General features: G+C 55.5%; 1 protein-coding gene across 3 annotated transcripts; it reads right to left on the bottom strand.

Annotated features, from left to right (window-relative positions):
• Positions 1-1,033: 1,033 nt before the first annotated feature.
• PKDCC (protein kinase domain containing, cytoplasmic) lies at positions 1,034-10,638 on the bottom strand. 3 transcript variants are annotated; one of them, XM_058278464.2, is made up of 7 exons: positions 9,854-10,628; positions 5,837-5,959; positions 4,930-5,201; positions 4,193-4,272; positions 3,840-3,947; positions 2,081-2,254; positions 1,034-1,871 (listed from the first exon to the last, which is right to left on the bottom strand). In XM_058278464.2, the coding sequence occupies exons 1-7, from the start codon at positions 10,490-10,492 to the stop codon at positions 1,786-1,788; spliced, it is 1,482 nt and encodes a 493-aa protein (XP_058134447.1). In that variant the 5' UTR covers positions 10,493-10,628; the 3' UTR covers positions 1,034-1,785. The 3 variants fall into 3 exon arrangements, 1 of the variants encoding a protein (XP_058134447.1); XR_009181121.2 differs by lacking the exon at positions 1,034-1,871 and adding an exon at positions 2,978-3,552 and having other exon boundaries at positions 2,144-2,254; positions 9,854-10,638; XR_009181122.2 differs by lacking the exon at positions 1,034-1,871 and adding an exon at positions 3,467-3,552 and having other exon boundaries at positions 2,182-2,254; positions 9,854-10,638.
• Between the last annotated feature and the right edge of the window lie 12,175 nt (positions 10,639-22,813).

The following is a 22,813-nucleotide window of genomic DNA, read 5'->3' as shown; positions in this document are numbered from 1 at the left end:
CAAATTCAGGGAGAGGGGCTGGAGGCTGTGCATGCCCCCTCGGGGACTCCTCCTCAGAGCCGTGGGGACAGGGGGTGGCGAGCACCGGCAGCATTTGTCTGGGATGAACAAGGCCCTGACCCGCCCTCCCCGCCACAATCACCAAGTCCAGACAGTCAGAGGCAAGACGTAGGGGGTGTGTGTGTGCTGAAGACGGTTGAGCGGCAGCCTTGCTCTCCCTCAGCCTCTGAAAGCGGCATCCCGTGGGTCCAACACCAGGAAACTCGAGCTGGCGTTGGTTCCTCAGTTCCTTAGAACTACAGGGACACTTTGTATTGTGACAAATTATACCAACCACATCTATTGAGAAAATGGAGTTAAAGTTTGGTTATGCTTTTTAAAGCCGTCAGTGATTTGTGCCCTTTGAGAATGTTCTAGAAGCAAAATGGTGTACCAGAGAGGGTAGGAGATTTCAAGCTGAGAAGGCCTGGGCTTGCGTTGGGGCCCTCCCTGGCGTCGGTGTGATCTTAGACCCTCGCACCTGTTTCCCTTATGCTTGGGCCTTCTCCCGGTGGACTGCTCCTCCTAAAAATCCAGAAAGAGGCTGGCCTTCCCACAGCCTCTTTTCCCCCCAACCTCCACCACTCTCCACATCTTTTCTGCTCAGGGAAAGATTGTGACGGGCAGTGGCGATGGCGGGGCAGAGGCAAAGCTGGCCTGGCTGGGTGTCCCCTGTTGACTCCTTCCTGAAGGAACTTCTCCAGCTAACGGAGGTGGCTGCTATCTCACCACGGGGGCATCACTCCTTTGGGTTAAGGCTTAGTATGTAAGAAACCCGGGGTGAAATGCAAGCCCTCCTTGGGGGAAGATGGAGCCCTTATATGTTGGTATGTGGATGTGGGGGACTGAGGAGGGAGGTAGGCTCCGTGGAAGCACGGCCTGAAAGCCTATTTTGCAAGTTTCAATGACACACACACACCCGCAGACATACACGGGAGACACAACCGAGGATGCTCAAGCCGAGGCCCAAGAGACCGGGGGTTTGGGAAGAGACTTTGCCGTGAAACGTCATTTTATTAACTGATTGATATATATAGACTTTTTACAAAAATAAACAATTTAATGAACAAGAAGTACAAAAGCTTCTGGATATACAAACTCCAGGAGGCGGGGAGAGCCTGGTCTTGGCTGCTTTGCTGCTTTCACTGAAAGCAAATGAGGCCCAAGCGCCCCGGCTCCACCCCTGCCCCAGGTCTTGGCTCAAACGCAACCTGCTCCTCCACCCCACGTCTTGGCTCATTCGGATGTGTGCTCCTCTGCCCCTGACCCCTCGGCTGGCCCGTGAGCGCCTCCTGTTGGGAGGCCAGAGTCACCCCGGAGCATCCTCCAGCCAAGTCTCCCATCAGGAGCTCGGCTGACGGAACACTCCACGGCCGATTGTCCCCACGCAGCCCCCTGCCCAGCCTTGGCACGTGCAGCGGCAGCAGGGCTTAGGCTACATTCTCACACAGCCCCCAAGGGGCCACCAGCCTGCATCCTGCTCACAGACCAGAGGGCTGGAGAGGTAGCCAGCCCCCATGATTCCTGGCCCTGGAGCCAGCAGTCCCATTTAAAGGCTGGTCAACTCACATTTTAATATTTTGCATTATTGCACGTTTGTCCTGGTCACGTCCGACTGTCTGGGATGTCAGCCTTGTCTGCAGGGTTTCCAGCGTGACATGCAGTGTGGCTAGTGCAAGTCACTCCCTCCACAGGCAAGTCCAGCTGGCGGGGAGGGTCAGCTGGCCGGCCGAGCCCACAGGTAGTTCAGCCAGAAGTCCTCACGTATGTGGTTTTGTTGAGATCGGGGACCACTTGGCTCCATCCCGTCTTGAAAAAGACCAGCTGCCGACCTGGGGGCAGAGGTGCGGGGTAATTGCACTGGGTGTTTGGAAGAAGCAGGGGCCCTCTCCCAGATGGGACTACCTCGGGAGCACACGGACTTGTCTGTCACCATCTCAGCCTCTCCTCGGGTTGCCAACGGGGGGCCCACAACCCGTCAAGAGCCTCCAGGGGCGCCCCGCTTCCTTCCTCCTTTGGAACTCCCTCTCCCCCAGCTCACCTGTCCAGGTAGTCTGGTTGGTGACCACAAAGGCCCGGCACTGGGCATGGCTCTCACAGACGTCCACGGCCTCAGCCAGGCTGAACACCGAGAGGAGGCAGCTCCCGTGGTGGTAGGACGGCCAGCAGCGGTAGTTTTCCTGGGGGATGGTGCTCTCTGGGATGCGCTGGTACCCTGAGGTTTGGGGATGGAGCACAAATGAGAACTGTGTGTGTCCAGAAGGGAAGGCTGGGGCCACGTTCCGAAAAGGGCGGCAAGGACTCATTCCTTAGGTGAAAGCTGAGGCAGGTCCAGCCCAGCCCCAGTGTGGAGAGGGTGGAAAACGGGCTGACTGCTCGGGAAGGTAAAGTTCAGATTTGGTTGCTGGGAGACCCGCATTTCCCAAATCTAAGGGTACACAGCTGGTTCAGGCAGGCATAGGATGTGTGGGTGTAGCACACAGAGAACCACCCACTGTCCAGGCTGGCTGCAGCGGCCAGGGCATTTTGGACATTGAGAACCGGACTTCTCAATTTCAGTGTGCATGTGAATCACCACGGGAATCTTGTTAAAATGCAGCTTCTGATCCAGTGGGGCTGGGGCCCGAGAATCTGCATTTCCAACCAGCTTCCAGGTGATGTCAGTGTCGCGGTCTGCAGACCACACTTTGAATAGCAAGGCTCAGTGCACCCCTCCGTCCCACTTCTTCCCTGGCCTTGGCGAGAGGGGCAGGCAAGCTACTCGGATGGGCCTGGAGGGAGTCAGGGATTTCTGAAGTTAAGAGGCAGGCAAATGAACGTAAGAACACAAAAGGAACATTTTGGAATTGGCAGCCTGAGTGCATGAGGTGGCGGCTAGGGGAAGAACCTGTGATCTCCCCGTTGTATAGAAAGAGCTCCAGAGGCTTTCAAAACTCACAGTCCAGCTGCTCGGCTGCAGTCCTCCAGCTCACCGAGTTGTCCCCGCTGCTTGCGCCAGCTCTGGACTGATAATGCAGAAGCCCTGGGCCTCTGACCGCCCCGCCCTCCTGCCTCCTACCAAAGTCCAGCGCTGGCTGTGATTTACAGCCCCATAAACGGCGTCCTCAGGGACAGAGCCAGCCATTGTTCACCTCGTTAAACTTTATTTACAGGGCTAACGAGGGCTCCCCCACCCTAAGACTGGCCAGGGCTCCTGCCCACTGCTCAGCCCCTGCTGACCACGGCCTCAGCAGAGGGCCCACGGCCGGGGACCAGTGGCTACAGCTCTCCCCCCGCCCCGGGGCTCCTGAGCTGGTTTCAGCAGGGAGGCCCTCTCCATCTCCAGCGGCTGAGCTGAGAGAGGGCAGGAGGAAGCGAAAGGGAAGAGAACACGGGTTGTGTTCCAGCTGTGGAGGAGGAACCGACTAATTGCTTTCACACACCTCACCTGGCATTTAATCCTCATCACGACTTTGTGAGGCGGGTAATACGGAGCCCAGTTCACAGATGAGGAAAACGAGGCTCACGGGGTAACTTGAGCACAGACAGTAACTGGTGAGGTGCGGAGCCACCCACAGAAGGGGTGTCCGTGCCCGCCCGCTCCCACCACCCCCCCACCCCGTTCAAGGCAGAATCATGGTTGTCCTAGCTTAGCCAGAGCTGAGACCGCAAAGCAAAAGCTAAATGGTCAGCAGTCTCTGCATCAATACCTCTAAGGTGACTTTCCAGGTGAGCTCTCAGCGTGGCCGACTGGGGGGCCGCTCGCCCTCCCGCCTGCTTCCCACCTCCCCAGCCCTGGGGCCCTTGCTGGAGCCACTCACCGGCTCTGCTGCCTGCTGTGGAGTTCTGCAGATACTGTCCGCTCCGGTACAGGTGCAGCACCTTCTCCAGCTGGGCTAGGGTCTCATCCACCCCCCAGGTGAGCTCTCCTGCAGAGTACAGTGTGGCTGGAGGAGGGTGCCTGGGCTCCCATGCCTCCCCAGAGGCGACAGCCAGCTGCCTCGCCCTCGCTTCTTCTAGACTGTGGGCCCAGATATCCAGTAGGTTGGGAATGAATTTGCTTCCAGTTTGGGAAGTCATGGTTTCTGGACCATGGGCTGCCCTGGATCAGCCTTGCCTGCACTCCTGCTGGGGAACGGCAGGGTGATGGGAAGCAGATGGGGGGGGGGCTCACCTGTAGCATTGACAATACTGTCCAGCAGAGGCCGCAGTGAAGGTGGGGCGCTGTGGGGCAGGAGGTATGTGAAGAAAAACCTGCCACAGAGAAACCAGGGACTCAGTGGACCAGCCTTTGGGGACTCATCCTTCCTCTACCCCAACCTGGGGCAGAACCCCAACCTGGCCAGGGAGCCTGACCCCTCAAGCCTACTGACCACATATCCCCAGGGTCCACCATGGAGTCTACTCAGACTTGGGGTACAGATCTGTGCACATGCTAAAATCACAACTAACTTCATCCCCAACTGAAAACCGAGGGCTGTATCCCCTGTCCCTCCCCAGCTCTTCCGCACCCTGTACCTGCACATCATGCCCCTGACTGAACCCCGGTATCAGAGCAGCCCATGACTCGGGCCCAGTGAGGAGCTACCCAGAGGTCAAGGGCGAGTGCCAGGGCGGGAGGAGACAGTGCCAGATCCACTAGCTTTAGGCTCTGAGTTGGAGACTATTTTAAGAGGCCTCCAGCTGCCAACCCCCACCCAGCCTCTCCTTGGAACTATTTTTAGCTTCCCATCCAGGAGCCTGAATGTTCCCTTCTTGACTGGGCTGGATGCCTTTCCCCACCCTTGCTGCCTCCATGGTCAAGGCAGAATCTCCCGACTGCTCGCTGGCCTCCCGGACCCCATGCCGGCTCACCCCCACCCATTGGACCTCTGTGCGCTCCCTGTCGCTCTGTGTGGGGGGTGGGGTCACCTGTAGGCATTGTAGAGGTTCCGCTTCTCATTCATGCCCTCGCACCAGCCCTGGGCTGAGCAGGGCAGGGTGAAGTTCCTGGCTGGAAACTCGAGCACGCAGTCTGAGCTGCTTGCGCACGGCGTCTCCTCTACGCGTGCGTCGTCCAGGTCTGTCACCTTCAGTTCCCCACCGACCAGCACAAACTGCCGAGGACGGAAGTCCAGCAGCGTGACGGAGCCCAGCGGGGAGTGGGCCAGATGGTGGAGGAGACGGCCCAGGCTCAGGCAGATCTGTGCGGGGGGACACGGTGGGGGGGGGGGGGAGGGGGACATGGGGCTGCTCAGGGCTTCTCTCCCAGGTGGGGCCTGGAGGACACCAGGGTGCCCTCCTTTGGGGCTCTGGACTTAGCTCGGGGGGTTGGCCTTTCTCGCCTATGGACCCCAGGCCCTGAGAAGGACCAAGGGCAGTGATTTTTCTCTTAGCCCTTGGCTGGCCTGACCCTGTAAGTAATATGGAACGGGTGGGAAATGGGCAGGGGCAGGGAGTGGGGTGGGGGCTAATAAATCTCCTTCCTGGATTTGCTTTTTGAGGGGGGTTTTAGGTCAGTGTATGGAAAGGGGGGGTGGTCAGGATGACCCTAAGGTCTTTTCTAGTCCACTGCAGCCAGGTTGAGTGTGTGAGTACCGTGTTTACGTGGAGGGGGAGGAGCAGGGGAGGCTGAGGGGAGCAAGGCCAGGCTCCTCTAAGGCTCGCTCTTTCTTTAACCCTTTGGCCACTGGCCCAGTCGGCCTTTGCTCCTTGTTTCCCTCCCTCCCTCCCGCCCACCCGCCCTCAGCAGGAGTTGAAGCTGCTCAGGAGGGCTTGCCTTCTAAGGGAGAAGCATCCCAGCAAGGAGCCCGGGGCCCCAGCCCCCCTCCCTGCTCACTCGGAATCGGTCCTCCCAGGAGGTCTGCAGCAGCTGGATCATTTCCACGGGGGCACCCAGCTCCGTGATGGTGGTCAGGGTGTCGGGGATGTCCTCACTGTCTTGGTAGCAGTAGCCATAGAGCTGGGGGAGGCCCGGTGTGGGTCATTAGGTCACAGGGTGGGGGCGGGGACAGTAGGGGGCTGGGCCTTCAGCTAGCCCTCCCTCTGCCCCCGCCACCCCCACACCTTTGCTCCCTGCCCCTCTTCTGTTCAGCCTGAACAGCCCTCCCCTCTTGCTGTTCAGGTAAACGGGCAGGTCTGGTCACCACATGTTACCCACGTGCCAGGCACTGTGTTACGTGCTTTATTTGCAAGCTTAACTCAATTCGTATAACAACCCTAAAAGGACATAGTGCGTACTATCATCTCCAATTTACGGGTGAGGGAATTGGACTCTGAGAGATGTGGTAGTTTGTACAAGGTCACACAGCAAATAAACGCAGGAGCTAGGATTCAAACTCATGCCTCTCCGACTCCATAACTTGATTCTTTCCAAAGAACACCATTTGCTAACAGACAAGCCAGCAAATGAGGATGATAACTCCTTTCCCGCTCTCCGCCTTGTCCATTTTCTGGCAGCTTCATTGTTTTTTCCCTGCTGGGGTCTTGTGGGAGGAAGGGGGGCTCCCTCGGGAAGGTAACAAGCACTTATATCCGTGGGTGTTCACGGCCTAAGTCTGGGGGTGGTGAGGGATGGTTGGCAGGAAGAGCAGGTATTTGGGGACTTGGTCACACAGGGAAGTGTCCACTCCATATCATCTGGGGGAGGGGCCCGGTACAGTCCAGCTACTCAGGAGCTTCTGGGAAGCACAGCCTGACTTTGTCGCCAGCACCTAAACCAGCATCCACACAGGGTCCCGCTCCTCTCCCAACACACTCCACATCATCTCGGGGCTCAGCTCAGGGCTCAAAACCACGAGCACCCTGTGGGGTGGCAACACAAAGGCTGAGTTGTCCCCTCCGAGAGAGGAGCTGCAGGGTGGGGGGGGACACGCCGCACTGCACAGTGTCACTCCTACGTGCTGTCACTCACGACCCTCCCTCGCTCTCCCCCGTGCCTCACATGCCCCCATCCATCCCCACGAGTGCCCCTTCAGCACCCCTTCCTGGAGCCAGCTGGCCCATTGTGCTGGCCCGAGGGAAAGAGCTGCCATCAGATCACGTGGGCGGCAACTTGCGGGACCAAGGGGCAGCCCTGGGCACCGTCCTCTTCCCTCTCTCTCCACATCAGCTCAGGGAGGCCCCGGATCCCCACGGGGAGGTGGGGGGAGGTAAGGGGAGCAGCCTTGGGGCCTGGTTCTCATTTTCGTGCCCATCCTCTGGGCCTTTGTGGGAAACTTCTGAAGGTTATTAAACACCCGGAGGTCATTAAATGCGCTGTTAACGAGGTATTAATCAACACCCCTCCAGAAAAAATAAAAAGACACCATTAACCCCCCCAGGAAGCATGCGGCTGAGCATTTCAGCCACATCTTTTGTTCGTTTGGGAGAAGAAATATACTCCAGCAGGCCCAGACTCTGGGCCGAAGCAGGCCTGGGGCCCCATCTGGGGCCTGAGGCCCTGGGGGGATGACTGGGGGGGTGGGAGGGAGGGAAGACCCTTGTGCCCTCTGACCCTGGGCCATAGCAGCATCTGTCACGTGAGGGTGTGTACGTGTGTCAGGGGTGGCGTGGGGAGGGGTCACAGAAGATGGACAGAAAGTTAAACCTCGCCCCGGCGGTTCACGGCGACCAGCGCCAGTGCTAGGCAGCGCACAGCGCGACACGCTATCCCGAGCCTTTCTATTAGAACCCACAGCACCAACTTTGGGGCTGTGCACAGAGGGGGAGGGGACTGGAGGGGAAGCGGGAACTCGAAGGCAAGTTCTCTGGCTCCTCCCCAGTTCAGCAAACAGTCAAACGGTTTTGAAATTTTAAACGATTAAGAGGTATTAAAACGACATTATTCCTAGTTCTCTGCATACCCACCCTGAAGACTCCTGAGCAGGAAACACCCCGCCGCGCTGCCCTGGCAGCAGAGGTGGTATGCTGAGGAAGCCAGAGGCACACTGGCCTGGCGTCAGGAGATAAATGGGAAGACCCACCCCCAAATAGTCCCTAAACTCACACCAAGGAACTTCCGCCTCTCCCTACTGGTAGCTTTTCGCCTTTCACTCCATCTTCCCTACTTGTGTACCGTAGGGCAGGAACCCCAGAAGAGTCAACTGCCAACCCCAGACTGACCTCGTCTGGGTCTAGCGAGGGACTAGGTGAAAACTGCTCAGGTGTAATTTTCTTTTTCCCTTGACTCCTTCAGAATTGGGCTGGGGAGCTGACTTGCCCTGTTTAACATTTAGAGGAAGATAATTCTGTTGATACAGTGTGGGGCTAGCTGGATGCTTGTCAGGAAGTTTGGGTGGGGCTAGGGAGGGAAAGTTCCCTAAGAGACTGGGAAAGCACGTCAAACATCAAACCTGTGTGTGTGTGTGGGGGGGTTGGATCAATTATCTAACACTTCAAGTCCTGCTATGTCACTCAGGACCTCCCCTCCCCCTCAGAATTTGGCTGACACCCCAGGGTTTCCAAAAAGTTCCCAAGAGCCCCTGGGAAGTGAAGAGAACAAGATCCTCCCAGTTGGAACAGCCACATAACCAGCCGCTGGTTCCGGGCAGTGTCAGCGTTACAACCAGGCATAACCACACACGACTCCTGGCTCTGTCTGACCTCTTGTGACCAGTTCAGGGCCCTGGACCCCGATGCAAGAGTCTGACCAGAGCTGGGGTGTCCCGGAGATATTGAGAACCAGCAGGAGTATAAATAGCTTTCTGGCCTACTCCTATGGGGTCACCTCCCCATCTCTTTTACTCTGCCAGGCCCACCCAACCCTCCAGGCTCCCATCTCACTCCCCAGGACAGGAGGGAGGGGCTCCTGGTCTTCCAGTCAGTTCTGCTGGGTGCAGAAAGCATCACTTGAGCCGGCTGGAAGGTGGAAGGTGCGGCCAAGACTCCTCTCCCTGGGAGTCTGCACACACCCTATGTTCCTGGGGCTAAGATCGGCCAGGGATTCCCCTGTCAGCTCAGATATGTGCAAAGAGAACAGTGTGTCTAATCCCAGGGCAGACTCAAGGATGGAGACCTGGGGGAGGGGAGAAAGTAGGGTGTGTTAGGGCCACTCTCATGTGTCTAGCCTGGAGGAGAATAAATCGGGGACTCATCTCTTTCCTCTGCCTCCCAGTGAACAAGGGCGAGCAGAGTCCCACTTATCAGGAACCTAGGCACCTGGCCTTCTCAACCTTCCAGTCTCTTGGCCACCGATACTCAGATAGTGTGACTTTCAGCATGTCCCCTGAGCACCGAGCCGGGGCCCTGAACTTTCCCCAATGGTTCAAAGACTCACTCCAGGGCCCGGAGACTCCCAGGGTCACTTCTGGGAGGAGCTGTGCATTTCTGACAAGCGCCTCAACCCTCTTGAGTCCTTCCAGTGACTTCTAGGGAAGGGAGAAACACTCTGGGAATCAAGTCTGTCACAGGGTCTCTCTCTAGCCCTCTTGCTGTTCCACCCCAGCTTCAATGCCAGGCACATCACTGGACGTTGAGAGAAGTGGCATTCCGCCTAAGGACTGACCTCTTCTTTTTCGTGTCTTGGCTTGGGTGCACGGTGCACAGTGCCCAGCTGGGAGCAGGCTTCTAGTGGACAACCCATACCCCTCCCATGCGAGTCTTGAATGCCTCAGTCCTGGCTTGCCTTTGTCTTTAAGGGATGTGTGGACGCTGCTCAGAAAACCAGGAGTCCTTCGGGAAATGAATGAGAGGTAGGGTGGTGCAATGGGAAGTGCCACGGTCTAGGGCCTGCCCCTAGCTGAACCTGGGCATGGTCACTGGGACTCACTTTATCTGCAAAACCAAGGTGTTCTCTTCCAGCCAGTGACTGAGGCCTGGGTACGCCCATCAGCACCCTTACTACGCACCCACACACCCCGCATCCCCACCCTCGTACCTGCAGCACGTTGGGGTGCCGCAGCCGCTCCAGCAGCACCATCTCCTTGAGCAGCTTATGAGCCGCCAGCCGATAGCAGCCTCTCCGTGCCCCGAACTCGCGCACGCAGCTGCCCAGATCGTGGCCGCTGAAGTCCACCGCCTTGAGCGCCACCGCGGCGCCGCCGGGCAGGCGGACCCGGTACACGGCCTTGGTGTAGCCGGAGCCCACGTACTGCGCGCCGGACACGTTGCGGAGCGCGGCGCAGCCCAAGCGCGGGCCCGGCCCGGGGGAGCCCGGGCCAGGAGCCGGGGGCCAGCCCGGGACGCCGTCGGGTAGGGGCCGGGCCCGCGGGGGCCGGGGGCGCTGCAGGCCTGGCCCGCCGGGAGCCAGGTCCATCAGGCGCCGCCGCTCCGGCCGGCCAGCCCCGGGCCCGGGCCCCCCGCGGGAATAGCGCTGCACCTCCTCGTAGCGCGCCCGGATCTGCCGGGCCAGCTCCTCGCGGCCGCCGCGACGGCCCGGGCCCGGGGCGGGCGAGGGCCCGGGGGACTGGCCTGGCCGGGGAGGCTCGGAGCCGGGTGCGAAGAGCACGTTGAGGACGGAGCCGAGCAGGAAGGAGGCGCAGAAACCCGCGGCCACCGCCGCCCGCCGGCGCCGCATCGCTCCCCTCCCCCCGGCCGGCCGGCCCCGCGCGGCGCCCCGGCCCCGGGCGGCTCAGGCTCCGAGGCGGCTCCGCTCCGCGCCCCGCCGGCCCCCTGCCCAGCCCGCGCGCATGGCCCCGGCGGCCCCGACCCCGGCCCCTCGCGGGCGGCACATCGGCCTGACACTTGCCTCCCTCCCGCCCTGCCCCCGCCACTTATAAGGCCCGGAGCCGCCCCCGCCCCCGCCTCCGCCGCCGCCTCCGCCCCCGCCTCCGCCTCCCGGCTCCCGGCCGAGCCCGGCCTCGGCGCCGCCCCCTCCGGCCGCCCGGCCCGGCCTTCCTCGCTGACTGACAGCGGGACCTCCTCCGCGGCCGTCCCGGCCTGGGAAGCGGCGCCGAGGCGGCTCCGGCCGGGCCCAGCCCGCGGCCCCCACGGCTCCCGCCGGGGAATCAGGGCCCAACGCGAGGGCGGATAACGGGGCCGGGGCGGCCGGATAACGGGATCCGGGGGCGCAGAGCGCGGCTGGCCGGGAGGGGGTGGGGAGAGGAGAAAGGGGCGGCTAACGGGCTCTGGAGGGGCCGGGCGGCCGGGCCCGGGGAGAGGGACCTCGCCGTGATCCCCCGCCTCCCTTCGGCACCGCGCGCCCCTGGGCGGACTCGGCGCAGGAAAGGGCGTGGGGCCCGCCCTCGCGGGTCGCGCTGGGGGTGGCGGCCCCTCGCCCAGCCGCGGATTCCGGGGGTGAAGGAGAGGCGGGCGCTGCCGGGCCAGCACCTGCGAGCGCACGGGACGGGAACTGTGGGAGCAGGGGAATGACCGTGAGGCTTGCGGACATGGCCTGTTTAATCCCCTCTACAAACTCTTTCTGATTTCTGATTTTCGTGGTCCCTGAAGCCCAAATTCTAGCTGGATGGGCGGGGGGGAGGGGTGGTGCGCCTTCCTCCCTCTGGATCCCCGCAGCCCCACAGGGTCACCAGCGGCTCCCGAACCATGAGCATGTTAGTAGTTGGTACAAAGAATGCATTTGTGCCCACGGGCGTGCGTGGGCCAAGCTGCCTGTGGAGTGTGCGCATCGGTGTGGGTGAAGGGGCCATTGTGTCCGAGCTGGAGCGAATGTGTGTGCAAGTTGGCGCTGACTCTACCAGAATTTCTGGTCCCTCCTCCTCCCTCCCTGATTGCATCATTAGTGCTAATTGAGGGGCTTTCACACGCCAGTGCATTAGCTGTTTGGAGTGAGCTGCCCCCTCCTGGGAGAGATAAGCCGCTGCCCCTCCTCCTCTCCCTCCCAGCCCTCCCTTTCTTCACCGCCCTGTAACTGTCCACCTACATCCTCTCACCTTCCGGGGGCACCTTCCTGCCTCCCTCTGAGCCAGAACTGGTTAAGCGCTCTTCACCCGCAGGTGTCAGAGATTGACTGGGGAGGGCATAGGAAGGAGGAGGAGGGTCTGGGCCTCCTTTCGGGGGGTGGGGGTGTCCAGGGAGGGGAGGTTTTCTTGCAGGCGGTTGAGGAGGTCTGGCTTTCCTGCACAGCGCAGGGGCTCTGGATATGGGAGAGCAAAGGGGAGGACGAGTCCTTGGTCCCCAGCTACAGTTGGGCTTCCAGTGGCCCCCTTATACTTGAAGAATTGGGACCCAGTTTTGCTTAGCAAACATGAGAAGGGCAGGGTGAGGGCAACCGTAATTCCCAGGAGAACTCAGGGTTTGGTGGAGACGGGTCTCGTCCTGCTTAGCTGTTCTGCCCTGTGCTGGCCCATGGCTGCAGGGTGTGGGGGGAATGCTCTGAGCAGATGCCCTCCCCAGCCCTCACACCAGATGTCTTTGGTCTAATTAGCTGTGCTGGGAAAACCAACCTGGGTTTGTAAACAGAGCTACTGGCTAAAGTCAACAGGGAACAGCAGCACACAGCAAACATTCCCCCCACATTCAGCCTCAGTCCATTTCAACCCCCTGGGGAAGCGGGGAGCCTGGTTGATCACAGGACTTTCTGGCCCACAGCTGAGTCAGGGGAAGCCTGGCTGCCTCTGTGACTCCTGTAGGGCTGTTGTTTCCTTACCAATTCCAGGGCCTTCTCTACTGTGGAGGAACATGGGGTATTTGGGGAGAACGGAGTTGCCTTCCCAAGATGGCTCTGCCCCCTTGAAGTGATTTCCTCATATCTACCCAGCCAGTACCCCCTCTCTACTTGGCCCGGAGGAAGCCACTGTGTGTGTGTGTGTATTATAGTCCTTGAAGAGCTCCCTGTGGGGCCTGCTAGGCTCTTGGGTCTTGGAGAAGCCTCTGGGGATAAGGCTTGGCATTGTGAGTCTACAACTCAGGGGTGGTGAATATAACATGAACATTGTTACGTTTGTTACACATCATGTAGGTATTATAATAACATGTTTCAAAATTAGATAATTATTCCTGTGCTATCTTTGCCAAGCTTCAGTGTTTCTGTTATGGTTTGAAAGTTCAGCGCACACAGGGGCCTCAGACACAGGAACAAACATACGTATAACGCACACACTCAAGCTCAGACACGGGAACAAAGGCGTCTCAACTCTCTCCCTCTCACACTCATTCTCCCCCCCTTCACCCGCTCTCAGACACACAGACATATACAATCTGAGATGGAAATAGATTTCTAGGCTCTCAAAGCAAATTTTTGAACGGACTGTGCTGTTGCAGTTCTTGAGCTCTTAACCAAATTTTGCAAATTTTGTTTGCTTTTTTTTTTTTGTTAATTGCCACCCAAGGAGAGGAATCATTTCAAAGAATTGAAAATCGAAAGACATGAAACGCCGCAGGCTCTGGTGTGAGGTCTACACACGCTCCTGGAGACCAGGCAGGGCCTGGGGCCTCGGCTCACCGGCCCTGGTCCCTCAGGTGGGTCCAGCTCAGAGCCCTTGGTACTGTCTTCCCACTAGAGCCTCCCGCCCAGTTTCCTCCTCCAGCTCTCACCCAGGGCTCCCCTCAGACCAGAGTGTCTGTGTTAGTATGAAGCTCACTCTGTGGTTCAGCTACACTGTGCTTTCCTATTCCCTGCCCCCCCCACCTCCCTCTCACACCCCAAATCACTAACTCTCTGTTATCAGTCCTTGAGATTGAGGCAGATAGTCCAGATTCCAAAATGCTAGATTTCTTTGGCAATGTCTCTTGGATACTCCCTTACCTCAGGTTTCTATCAGATCATCCTAAACTGCCTGGAGTTTACCAGCCCCCCAGGAGCCTTCTTTCCTACCGTTTTCCTTCCAGCTCAGGGGTCAGCCACCTCTTTTGGAGTATTGTTCTCCTGCACACAAACCTGGAGGATAGAGTTAGTTGGGCCTTCTGGCCTCCACAGGCTGGCCCTGGCCTCCACATATCCTCCTCTCTCTCTCTTCATTCCCCTGCCCAGAGCCAGCTTCCTCCCAGCCCTGTGTCTGCCTTACTTGCAGGCATTGTTTGTGTTTTCCCAACATTCCTTCTTCCTGGAATGCCCTCTTCCAGCCTTTCCACTTAAACTTGGCTAGCTGTTTCTTCAAGGTCTTCCAGAAAGCAATGAGTTGTAGACACTGCTTCTCAAATTGGGCTGTAGGAGCCTGCGATCTTGAGGATATATTCTCAGAGTTCTGTAGATTTACTTCCTTTAAAAGGAAGTGTACAAAATAGTTTTCTTGGGTCTTGGAATCCTTGACCTGCAGTACGGAGCTTGGGCTTCCGAGTCAGAGTAAACAAGGTTCAAATCCCATTAGCGGGGTTACCTTGGGCAAGATAGTTAATCTCCCTGGTAATAGCTTTTCTTTAAGAAAATGGGGGCTAACAATAGCACCGACCAACATAAAACGGTTGAGCAGATGAGATGCAAAAAACATGTCAAGTGCCTGGCCATGATAAGCCCTCAGGATGTATTATCTATTATTAGTATTAACAGTGACTTAAACGCCTAATTTAAATGACTAAGCATTTGCGACAAAACTCTACCTGCAGGCAGAATTGTCCTCAACCACTTTCCACTCTGGTTTTCACTGGCAAAATCTCTCAGTCTCTTGGGCTCCCTCTGTGCCTGGAATTTTCACTTTCCCCCAAATCAGCAAAGCAGCAGTCAATCAGAAGAGGACCTTGCACCTCCCCCACCCTGCAGTGAGCTGTTGAGGGAAGACTAAGAATCAGGGGCTGAGGCCTCGGCGACCGAGAGCAGGGACGGCCTCAGCTGATCCCTGGGCAAGGAGCTGGAGGGGGTCGCTGATTCAGCTAAGAAGAGGGGGAAAAGAGTGGAGCCCGGCAGCCTGCTCCCCTACCCCTACCTCCCCCAGGTAGGAAGTGAAGCTGACATTTCCAAAATATAAAAAACAGATGATGAAGGTCAGATTTCCTATACACTGGAGAGCGGGAGCCCCAAGGCAGAGTCCCCAAGAAATTATCTGAGACAGAGACAGGGGGCAGGGGGAGGGAGAGTGAAGCCAGAGATAGCCAACGAGGCAGAAACATGGAGGCAGAGACAAAAAAGCCCTGAATCCTGAGAGTGATACTGAGACAAAGAGACAGAGAGCTGTGGTTCAGGAGAGATCATTCCACCCTTTTCTGGAAAAGAGCTTAGTTTCCCTCGGTGGGTATCAGGATGGGAACATGAGCCGTTTTGACTCCAGGCCACTGTCAGAGGGTGAGGCCTTCCCAGAACCCAGGAACCAAAAGGCTCTGGGCTGTCAGAGGCTCACTGCCTCTCTGGGTCTCTCTGGGTCTGCCTTGGCCTCTGGGCCTGTGTCCCCCTCGGTCACCTTTCCTGGGACTGGCTGTCTCTTTTTCCCTTCTCCTTCCCGCTCAACTTCACCCACCAGAGAGATGCTCTGGGACAGTTTCTGTGCCTGTGCCTTGGCTCTCTGAGATAATGTGCCCTCCCCCTTCACTATTTCCTTTGGGAGGATGAGCTGGTGGGGGCGGTTGGAGCTGAGGACTGGAAAGGGGGGTGACTCCCCCAGCGAAGGCCGAGTGGTTCCTGTTTAGAGCTGTCACCTGGAGGGAAGGAGTGAGGGGCCCCTGTATTGAATGGAGACTCTGTCCTGAGGAACCTTTAGGGGAGGGGGAACAGGGAACGCTGAGCCCCGGGACATCTGGTCGCCTGGGCTTGACGCAGAGGCAGGTAGACGGATGAAGAGGAGATGAGCGATGGACCCTGAGCACAGGAGGTGGTGGAGGGGAGGCCTCTGCCTTTGGTCAGAGAACTTTGGGAAGGGACCTGGGACGGGATGAGAAGGGCCAGGTGGTTTGGTGCTAACACATCACGCTTTCTTTGACCAAGTCAAATATGCCCTCAATAGATGGGGCAACTTTTCTTCTAGGCCACTGCTCTTTGTGAGCAACCTCTGGGGCTGCAGTTTGGAAAGTGGAGATAAGAGAGGAAAGGAGGGGTCCTGGAATTTGTGCGTCTTGTTCTTGACCTGTAGAGGGTTGAGACTTCTCTCCCTCTTTCCTGGCTGCCCTAGGATGCTGGCGCAGGAGGAAGTCTGCTTCCTAGAATTTAAGGAGGCCCTGGCCCCTGCCTCCCCCTCAGGTGCGTACAGTGTAACTGGGAAGATCGACACGAAATTATTGGGGAACAATACAAAGGAGAATGTGGAAGATCTGAGGCTGGGATCTGGGAAAGAGCTGGCCCCCACCTGGAGCCCAGATGGAGAACTAACATGTACTGAGAGCCTGCTGTGGGCCCGCAACTGTTTAACATCTTGACACACACTCTGAGGCAGTATTAACATACCCATTTTAAAGACGGGGGAATTGAACCCCAAGAGATTAAGGAATCCGTGCCAGGTATACAAATTGTACGTAGCATAGCAGAGTGCCCTGAAATCAAGAGGCAGTGACTCACAGCCTGGGCTCATGGTCCTCTCTTAGCTCCTTGTTGGTTTGGGGGAAAAAAACTCCTGTCAAAGAGAGAGGCGGAGAGGCGAGCACATGTCACCAGTAGGAATCATGGAAGTTCACGCCCAGGTGAGAGCCCATGTGGCGAGCCAGTGTCCGCATGGTGAGCCGAGTGCCCACGCGAGGAGCCGAGTGCCCACGCAGCAAGCCGAGTGCCCGTGTGGTGAGCCAGTGCCCATGTAGCAGTCACACAGCAAGATGATGGTGCCACAAAAGAGACAAGAGGAGAGTCAAGGTGAAGCGCATCAGAGACCAGAAACTGAGGAGCGCAATTGGCAGGGAAACTCTGTCCATATCAGGGGTCTCCAGCATCGAATCCCGGTGGATCCTAGAGGAGAAAGACAAGAAGAGAAGACAAAGAGAGAAATAGAGAACATCACAAGCAATAGACACAGACAGCAAGAACAGCAGGGTGGGGGAAGGGGAGGAAAAAAAGATGAAAGTTCATTAAGGCCATTTTTGCCTCCAAGCAACAAAGTTTGGTGATACTTATTATTTTATTGTTCTTATTGATACTAATGATAGCGCACCCTTAGCATTTACTTCACTTAATACCTCCAGGAGATAAATATTTTTTTTTCCAAATGTCAAGATGAGACAGTCGACACAAGGATAGGTTAGGTAACTTGCCCAAAGACACACAGCTCTTCAGAGGCAGAGGCAGAGCAGGATTTGGACTCAGTTCTAAGTCTGACTGCAGAGCTCACACTTTTCACTCCAGCCTATAGTTTAGTTCATGGGCTGGGCTGGTTAGGCTAATTTCAGCTCCAAAAATCCCAAGGTCAGTCTTTCCAAGTTCCAGTGCTTGATTAAAGGATGGATGGCTGATGATGTTGGAGCCTTTAAAGGACAGAGGTGAACCCTGCTGGGTGGGGTGGGGAGAAAAAGAGGGAGACCCAGAAAGGTGTATGTTGAAGTTCCCCCCCCCTCCCCCAAGGAACACCACAGTCATAGGAGCTGATCCCAGTGGAACTGGTGGGCCCAGTAATTACTCCTCTCCCTGCCCCTTCCCTGCGGAAAGAGGGAACAAACCAAGAATGATGGTTTACAAAGGGTTAACAAGACTCTGGGAGTCTGCATGGAATTAAAATAATTGTTTGAAAAATACCAAAAGCACAAAAAGGAAGTAAAAATTATCCAAAATCCCTTCATTAAGAGATTATGTGTAGTCAGATGTGAAAGTCACCTTGCCTACCCCTGCACATCCATCTGCAGAGGTAATCACTGTGAGCGACGTAGAATGGAAAGGCTCCCAAAGATGCCCATTCACTCATCATTGCCTTTTCCCCATCAGCTTCCCTTGGTAATGGTTTCATTTCTGTGCCACCAGGTACCAAGGTTAGACACCTTAGAGTCTCTTGATGCTTCCAAACTCAGATTCTCCCCAAGTCCTGTGCATTTGCTTCTTTATTTCTTCACTGCCATTCTCCTTAGTCTAGGCTTTTCATCTCACATTTATCTGTCTTTTGGATCTTCTAACTGTTCTCTTACCTCAAAGTATGTATTGGCACCAGATTCATCTGCCAAGAACACCACTTCCAATACGTCAATTTCCTATTCTAAAATCTTTATTGATTCCCCATCATTTGGAGGGTAATCCACCCTGGCACGTAAAGCTCATCACCGTCTACTCCTATCCTTGCATCCACAAGAACTTACTGATGTGGATCCGGTGGCAGCCTGGCTGGCTCTGCTCCGATCTTAGAATGCGTGATGCTGTTCCTGCTTGGCGCCACTGTTTCCTTTCCTAGCCAAAGCTCACCCATCCTCCAAGGCCTGTCTCAAGGTTTCTTTCTTCCAGAAAGCCTTTCCTGACTGCTTTAGCCCACTTCCACTGCTCCCTTTGCAAATGCCTGCCAAGGAGGCTGGACTTCATGTTTTTTCCAGAGAGCCCTCTGATTGGAAGAGACCTTGCATATGAGCATAGAACTGTAGTTGCCAGGCTGGAGCAAATGTTTCGGGAGTGGGGGTGGGGTGGCCCTGAGCTATCATCAGTATTTCCAAAAGCCTGTAGGAAATTATATAGCTTTCATGATAAACTTTTCTAGTCAACGGAAACATTGACTTTCATTGCTTGTGGTGAGAATTATATCATGCATTGGGCATCTCATGCTGGTGAATTACATGGGTTATTCATTAAGAAAAGTGGGAATATAAATTAGTTGTTAATAAGTGTACTGTGATAGGCAGTCTCTTTCAAAATCTGGGGTTTGTGGGGGAGTAGGATGAATAAAAGGGAATCTTTTCTAATGGTAAAAAAGTTGGAGTCTTCGATCCTGTCCAATCACATGACCAAAGCAAGCCTCCATCCTGCCACATCCCTGACGACTGAGCAGCCCACTCACTGCTCAGGATGGCCAAGCTCACTTTCTTTTAGGGAGTCGAGACCGTTATGTGACCACTGAATTTAGTAGGAAGTTCTCTTGTCTCTCTGTAACTTTCTCCAGTTGAGTCTCACTCTGGCCTCTGGAATACCATGTAGTAAAGCTAAACTATCTTTCTTAGGACAGGTTTTCAAGTATTTGGTTTCCTGTTGCTGATGGTGTCTGAGGCCCCACACGGTACATGCTTGCCAACGTCTCCCTCGCCCCCTTCACCAGCCTCTTCCGCTGCTCCTCACGTGCACCTTGATCCCTCCCTGACTTGCCGTTGCCTCTGCCTGGAATGCTCTTGCCTCCCCTCGTTGCCTAGTTCTTCCACTCATTCTTAGATCTCAGTTCCCAAGATACCTCCTCAAGGAAGTCTTCCCTGATCACCCCTAGTGTGGGTTCTTGAAGCCCTGCGTACCTCTCTAGTCCAGCACTCATTGTGGTCTCAGTTTCTCTTATTTGTATGTTACTTGAAGTCTGTTCCCTCCTCTGGACTTTGAAGGAAGGGCTCTGAGTGATTTCTGCCCACCATGCATTCCCATCATTCCCATCAACTGGTGTGGGGCCAAGGCCCATAGGCAACTAGTAAATATTTGTTCTTTCCTATCCCACAACGGTGTTGAAAGAGTAAATGTGGGTAAAAGCATTTTGTAAGCTCAAAATCAGGACCTGTAAATGTTTTAGGGGTGCAATTACTATTTTTTTCAATTAAATTTTCATCTCTTGGATGGACCCAGATGTATAGAGCCACCTTTGCCCTCCCTAGTTTGGTAATAAAGCTTTTCTCTGTATGTTTCAATTTTTTAAAAAAAGATTTATTTATTTCTCATTGTTTGCATTTGCTATGTCTGTTCGTTGTGTGCTCATCTTCCTTTTTTAGGAGGTGTTGGAAACAGAACATGGGACACCCCGTGTTTGAGGGAGGCCCCTACTTGCTTGAGCCACCTCTGCTCCCTGCTTTGTTGTGTCTCATTTTTTTCCTTCTTGTGTCTCTTGCTGTGTAAGCTCACCATGCCAGCCTGTTGCATCAGCTTGCTGTCTTGCTCGTCTTCTTTAGGAGACACTGGGAACTGAACCCGGGACTTCCCATGTGGTAGGCCAGAGCTCAATTGCTTGAGCCACATCTACATCCCTATGTTTCAGTTTTAATTGTTTGCTGAATGAAAAAATAATCTGGCTAAATGAAGTTCCCCCAAGTGTTGACTCTTCCCTTCCTCTAAGTTTCCCTTCGCTCAATCCTACATCTATTGATCACCTACTCTGTGCTAGATACCAAGACAATAGCCAAGGCTACAAAGAGGAATAATGACAGCATTTGTATGGGGGCATTTCTCAAAATGTTCTTCATAGAGATTTCTGAAACTCGTCTCCCTCCATTAAGTTCCTCAATTTACTCAGTAGTTTGGTAATACTCCTCTTAAAATGGGACCCCAGGGCCTTTGTACTTGCCATTCGCTCTGTCTGGAAAGCTCTTCCCTCAGACCTTCCTGTGGCTGGCTCCTTCTTCTTATCAAGTCTTGCTTAAAGCATCACCTCAACAGACAGGCTTCCTCTGATCCCTTTCTACCACGTTATTCTGTTTTATGTCTTTAGAGCATTTAACATTTTCTGAAATTATCTTGATATATCTGATATATTTTTACTTTTTTATTGTTGATATTCCCTCATAAGAATGGAAGCACCAGGAGATCAGGGTTTTTGTTTTGTTCACTACAGTATGCCCAAAGCGTAAACTGAGTCAGCACTTCGTAGGTGCTCGGTAAATAATTGTGGAAAGACTGAGTGGGACACTCCAGAGATCTTCTGCCAGCTGGAGCTGAGCCCTTGCCCTCCTGTGGCCTGGGCATCATACATCTAGTAACGTATGTAATGTTTTTTTCTCCAGGGCCTCGTGCCAGAGGCTAAATGGCGAGTGTCGCCAAATCAGCAGGAAAAAAATCCTCTCTCTTTTGTTCTAACCAAACACACCTCTGTCATGGGCCCCCTTCCTGCTTCCTGCCACCAGGACCTGCCCATCTCCCCAGAACTTACCTGCCCTGTGTGTCCTTCCCCCAGGGCTCTACTTAGTGACTTTTAAAGTGACAATCAGTTAATCCAATAACAGAATCCTGCTAATGTGCTAACGCGAAGGGGTGAAAAAAAGGCTCCCAGCTTCCTCCTTTCTGACTCAGGTAACATCTGGGCATTTAACAGGGCCCTTCTGGAGACAATTAAATTAATGCTTTATTGATACAATAAAATTAATAGGGGTCTCATGGAACTCAATGAAAGGTTTTAAAAATTAACTTCATTGTTTTTTAAGCTTCGAATCAAGCTTTGCTAGGCCAAGGGGCAGGGTGGGGCCGAATTTTCATGAAAGCAGGTCACTGCCCATAGGACCACCTTTGGGGGTTCAGACCCCAAGCCTGTGCTTTTCGGGAGGAAGGGTCTCTGCAGCTGTGCTGAGGACCTGCCTCCCGTGGGCGCTGCCCGTCACAGGCAACTTTTTTCTTCAACATAGAACTGGCTCTGTTCCTGGGACTCTGTGACCTCACAGATTCCTTAATCCCTCGCTTCATGACCCTGGGTGCCCTGGGTCAGTTGTCCCATCAAAGGACATGTCATGAAGCCATTTGTCAGGTGGAACGAATGAAACAATGAACCTTGGAGGATATCTGTTCTGCCAAGAAATGAGCAGGACCTTGGTCTGGTTCTGCACTTGCCCGGACCCAGGCCAGTCCACCCCATCGTGTCGGCTTTCCTCCTTGAAAGCCTGAAATCACCGGTTCCTCCTGAGGAGCCATTTTCAGCCCAGATGGCACTTCGTCAAGTCAGAACCTGAGGCCAGAGTCTTTGGAAAACCCATGGGCTTTCTGGTTCTGCCGGTGGGGGCCAGGGAGCAGGTGTGACGGGGGACCAGGGGGCTTCCTCGTGAAGAATTTGCCCGGCGGGGAGGGCAACGAGACCCTGGACAGGCAGCCTCTCCTGGAAGATGTGGTTCTCTGCCCGGACGCCGGAGCTGGCATCAGACTGTCTTCAGGACGCCTCATTATTCCTATCAAGGTAGCAAGTTGATTCAAACCATCTGTGGGCTTGTGAGGGCTGATTAGACTTGGCGTTTCCAACCCTGGGCTCCCGACTTACGCCCTGTTCGAGTGTGAGGAGCAGACTGGGGGTGCGGCTGGAGTCGGGGAGGGGACCCCATCTCTGAGCGCCAGACTCCTTGTCCCCGGGGCTTGGGGCACATGCAGGTCCTCGTCACTCCCCTCCCCAGGGCTGCCAACAGCCATGGGAGGGGCTCTGAGCCGGAAGGCAGAAGGCTTCTGCTTCATACTCTGCCCTTAACTAGTCACTGCGCTTTCTGGGCCTCAGTTTCTTCACCTGAAAATGAGGATAATGATACGTGCTGTGGTTGTTTTGAGGATCAGCTGAGGCACGGGTGTGAAGTGCTGTGCAGTGCATAAAGTAAAGACTGTACAGAGGTGGCTGTTTCATTCAGGGTGTTCCCGACCTCAGGCCTTCCTGCCCTGGCCTTCCTGTCCCCCGAGGGCCTGGGTCCAGGGTGTCTTTTGACTCTGGATGGGAGGTTGAAGCTGTTGGGGGGCTGTGTTTTTAGCTCCCCCCTCCCCTTCTAGAGGCCCCAGAAGCCCTGGCCTCCTCCTGCCATTCAAGAACGCAGGGTCTTGGGAAGCAGACTTGGCCCAGTGGTTAGGGTGTCCGTCTACCACATGGGAGGTCCGCGGTTCAAACCCCGGGCCTCCTTGACCTGTGTGGAGCTGGCCCATGTGCAGTGCTGATGCGTGCAAGGAGTGCCCTGCCACGCAGGGGTGTCCCCCGCGTAGGGGAGCCCCACACGCAAGGAGTGCGCCCTGTAAGGAGAGCCACCCAGCGCGAAAGAAAGTGCAGCCTGCCCAGGAATGGCACCGCACACACGGAGAGCTGACACACAAGATGACGCAACAAAAAGGAACACAGATTCCTGTGCTGCTGACAACAACAGAAGTGGACAAAGAAGAACAGGCAGCAAATGGACACAGGGAGCAGACAACAGGAAGATTGGGGGGGGAGGGGAGAGAAATAAATAAATAAATCATGCAGGGTCTAGCTCCCCCCCACAC

This window comes from Dasypus novemcinctus, chromosome 17, assembly GCF_030445035.2.
Source record: "Dasypus novemcinctus isolate mDasNov1 chromosome 17, mDasNov1.1.hap2, whole genome shotgun sequence".
Taxonomy (NCBI): Eukaryota; Metazoa; Chordata; class Mammalia; order Cingulata; family Dasypodidae; genus Dasypus; species Dasypus novemcinctus.
Note: the sequence above shows the minus strand (reverse complement) of the source record. Positions and strands in the feature narration are given on the sequence as shown.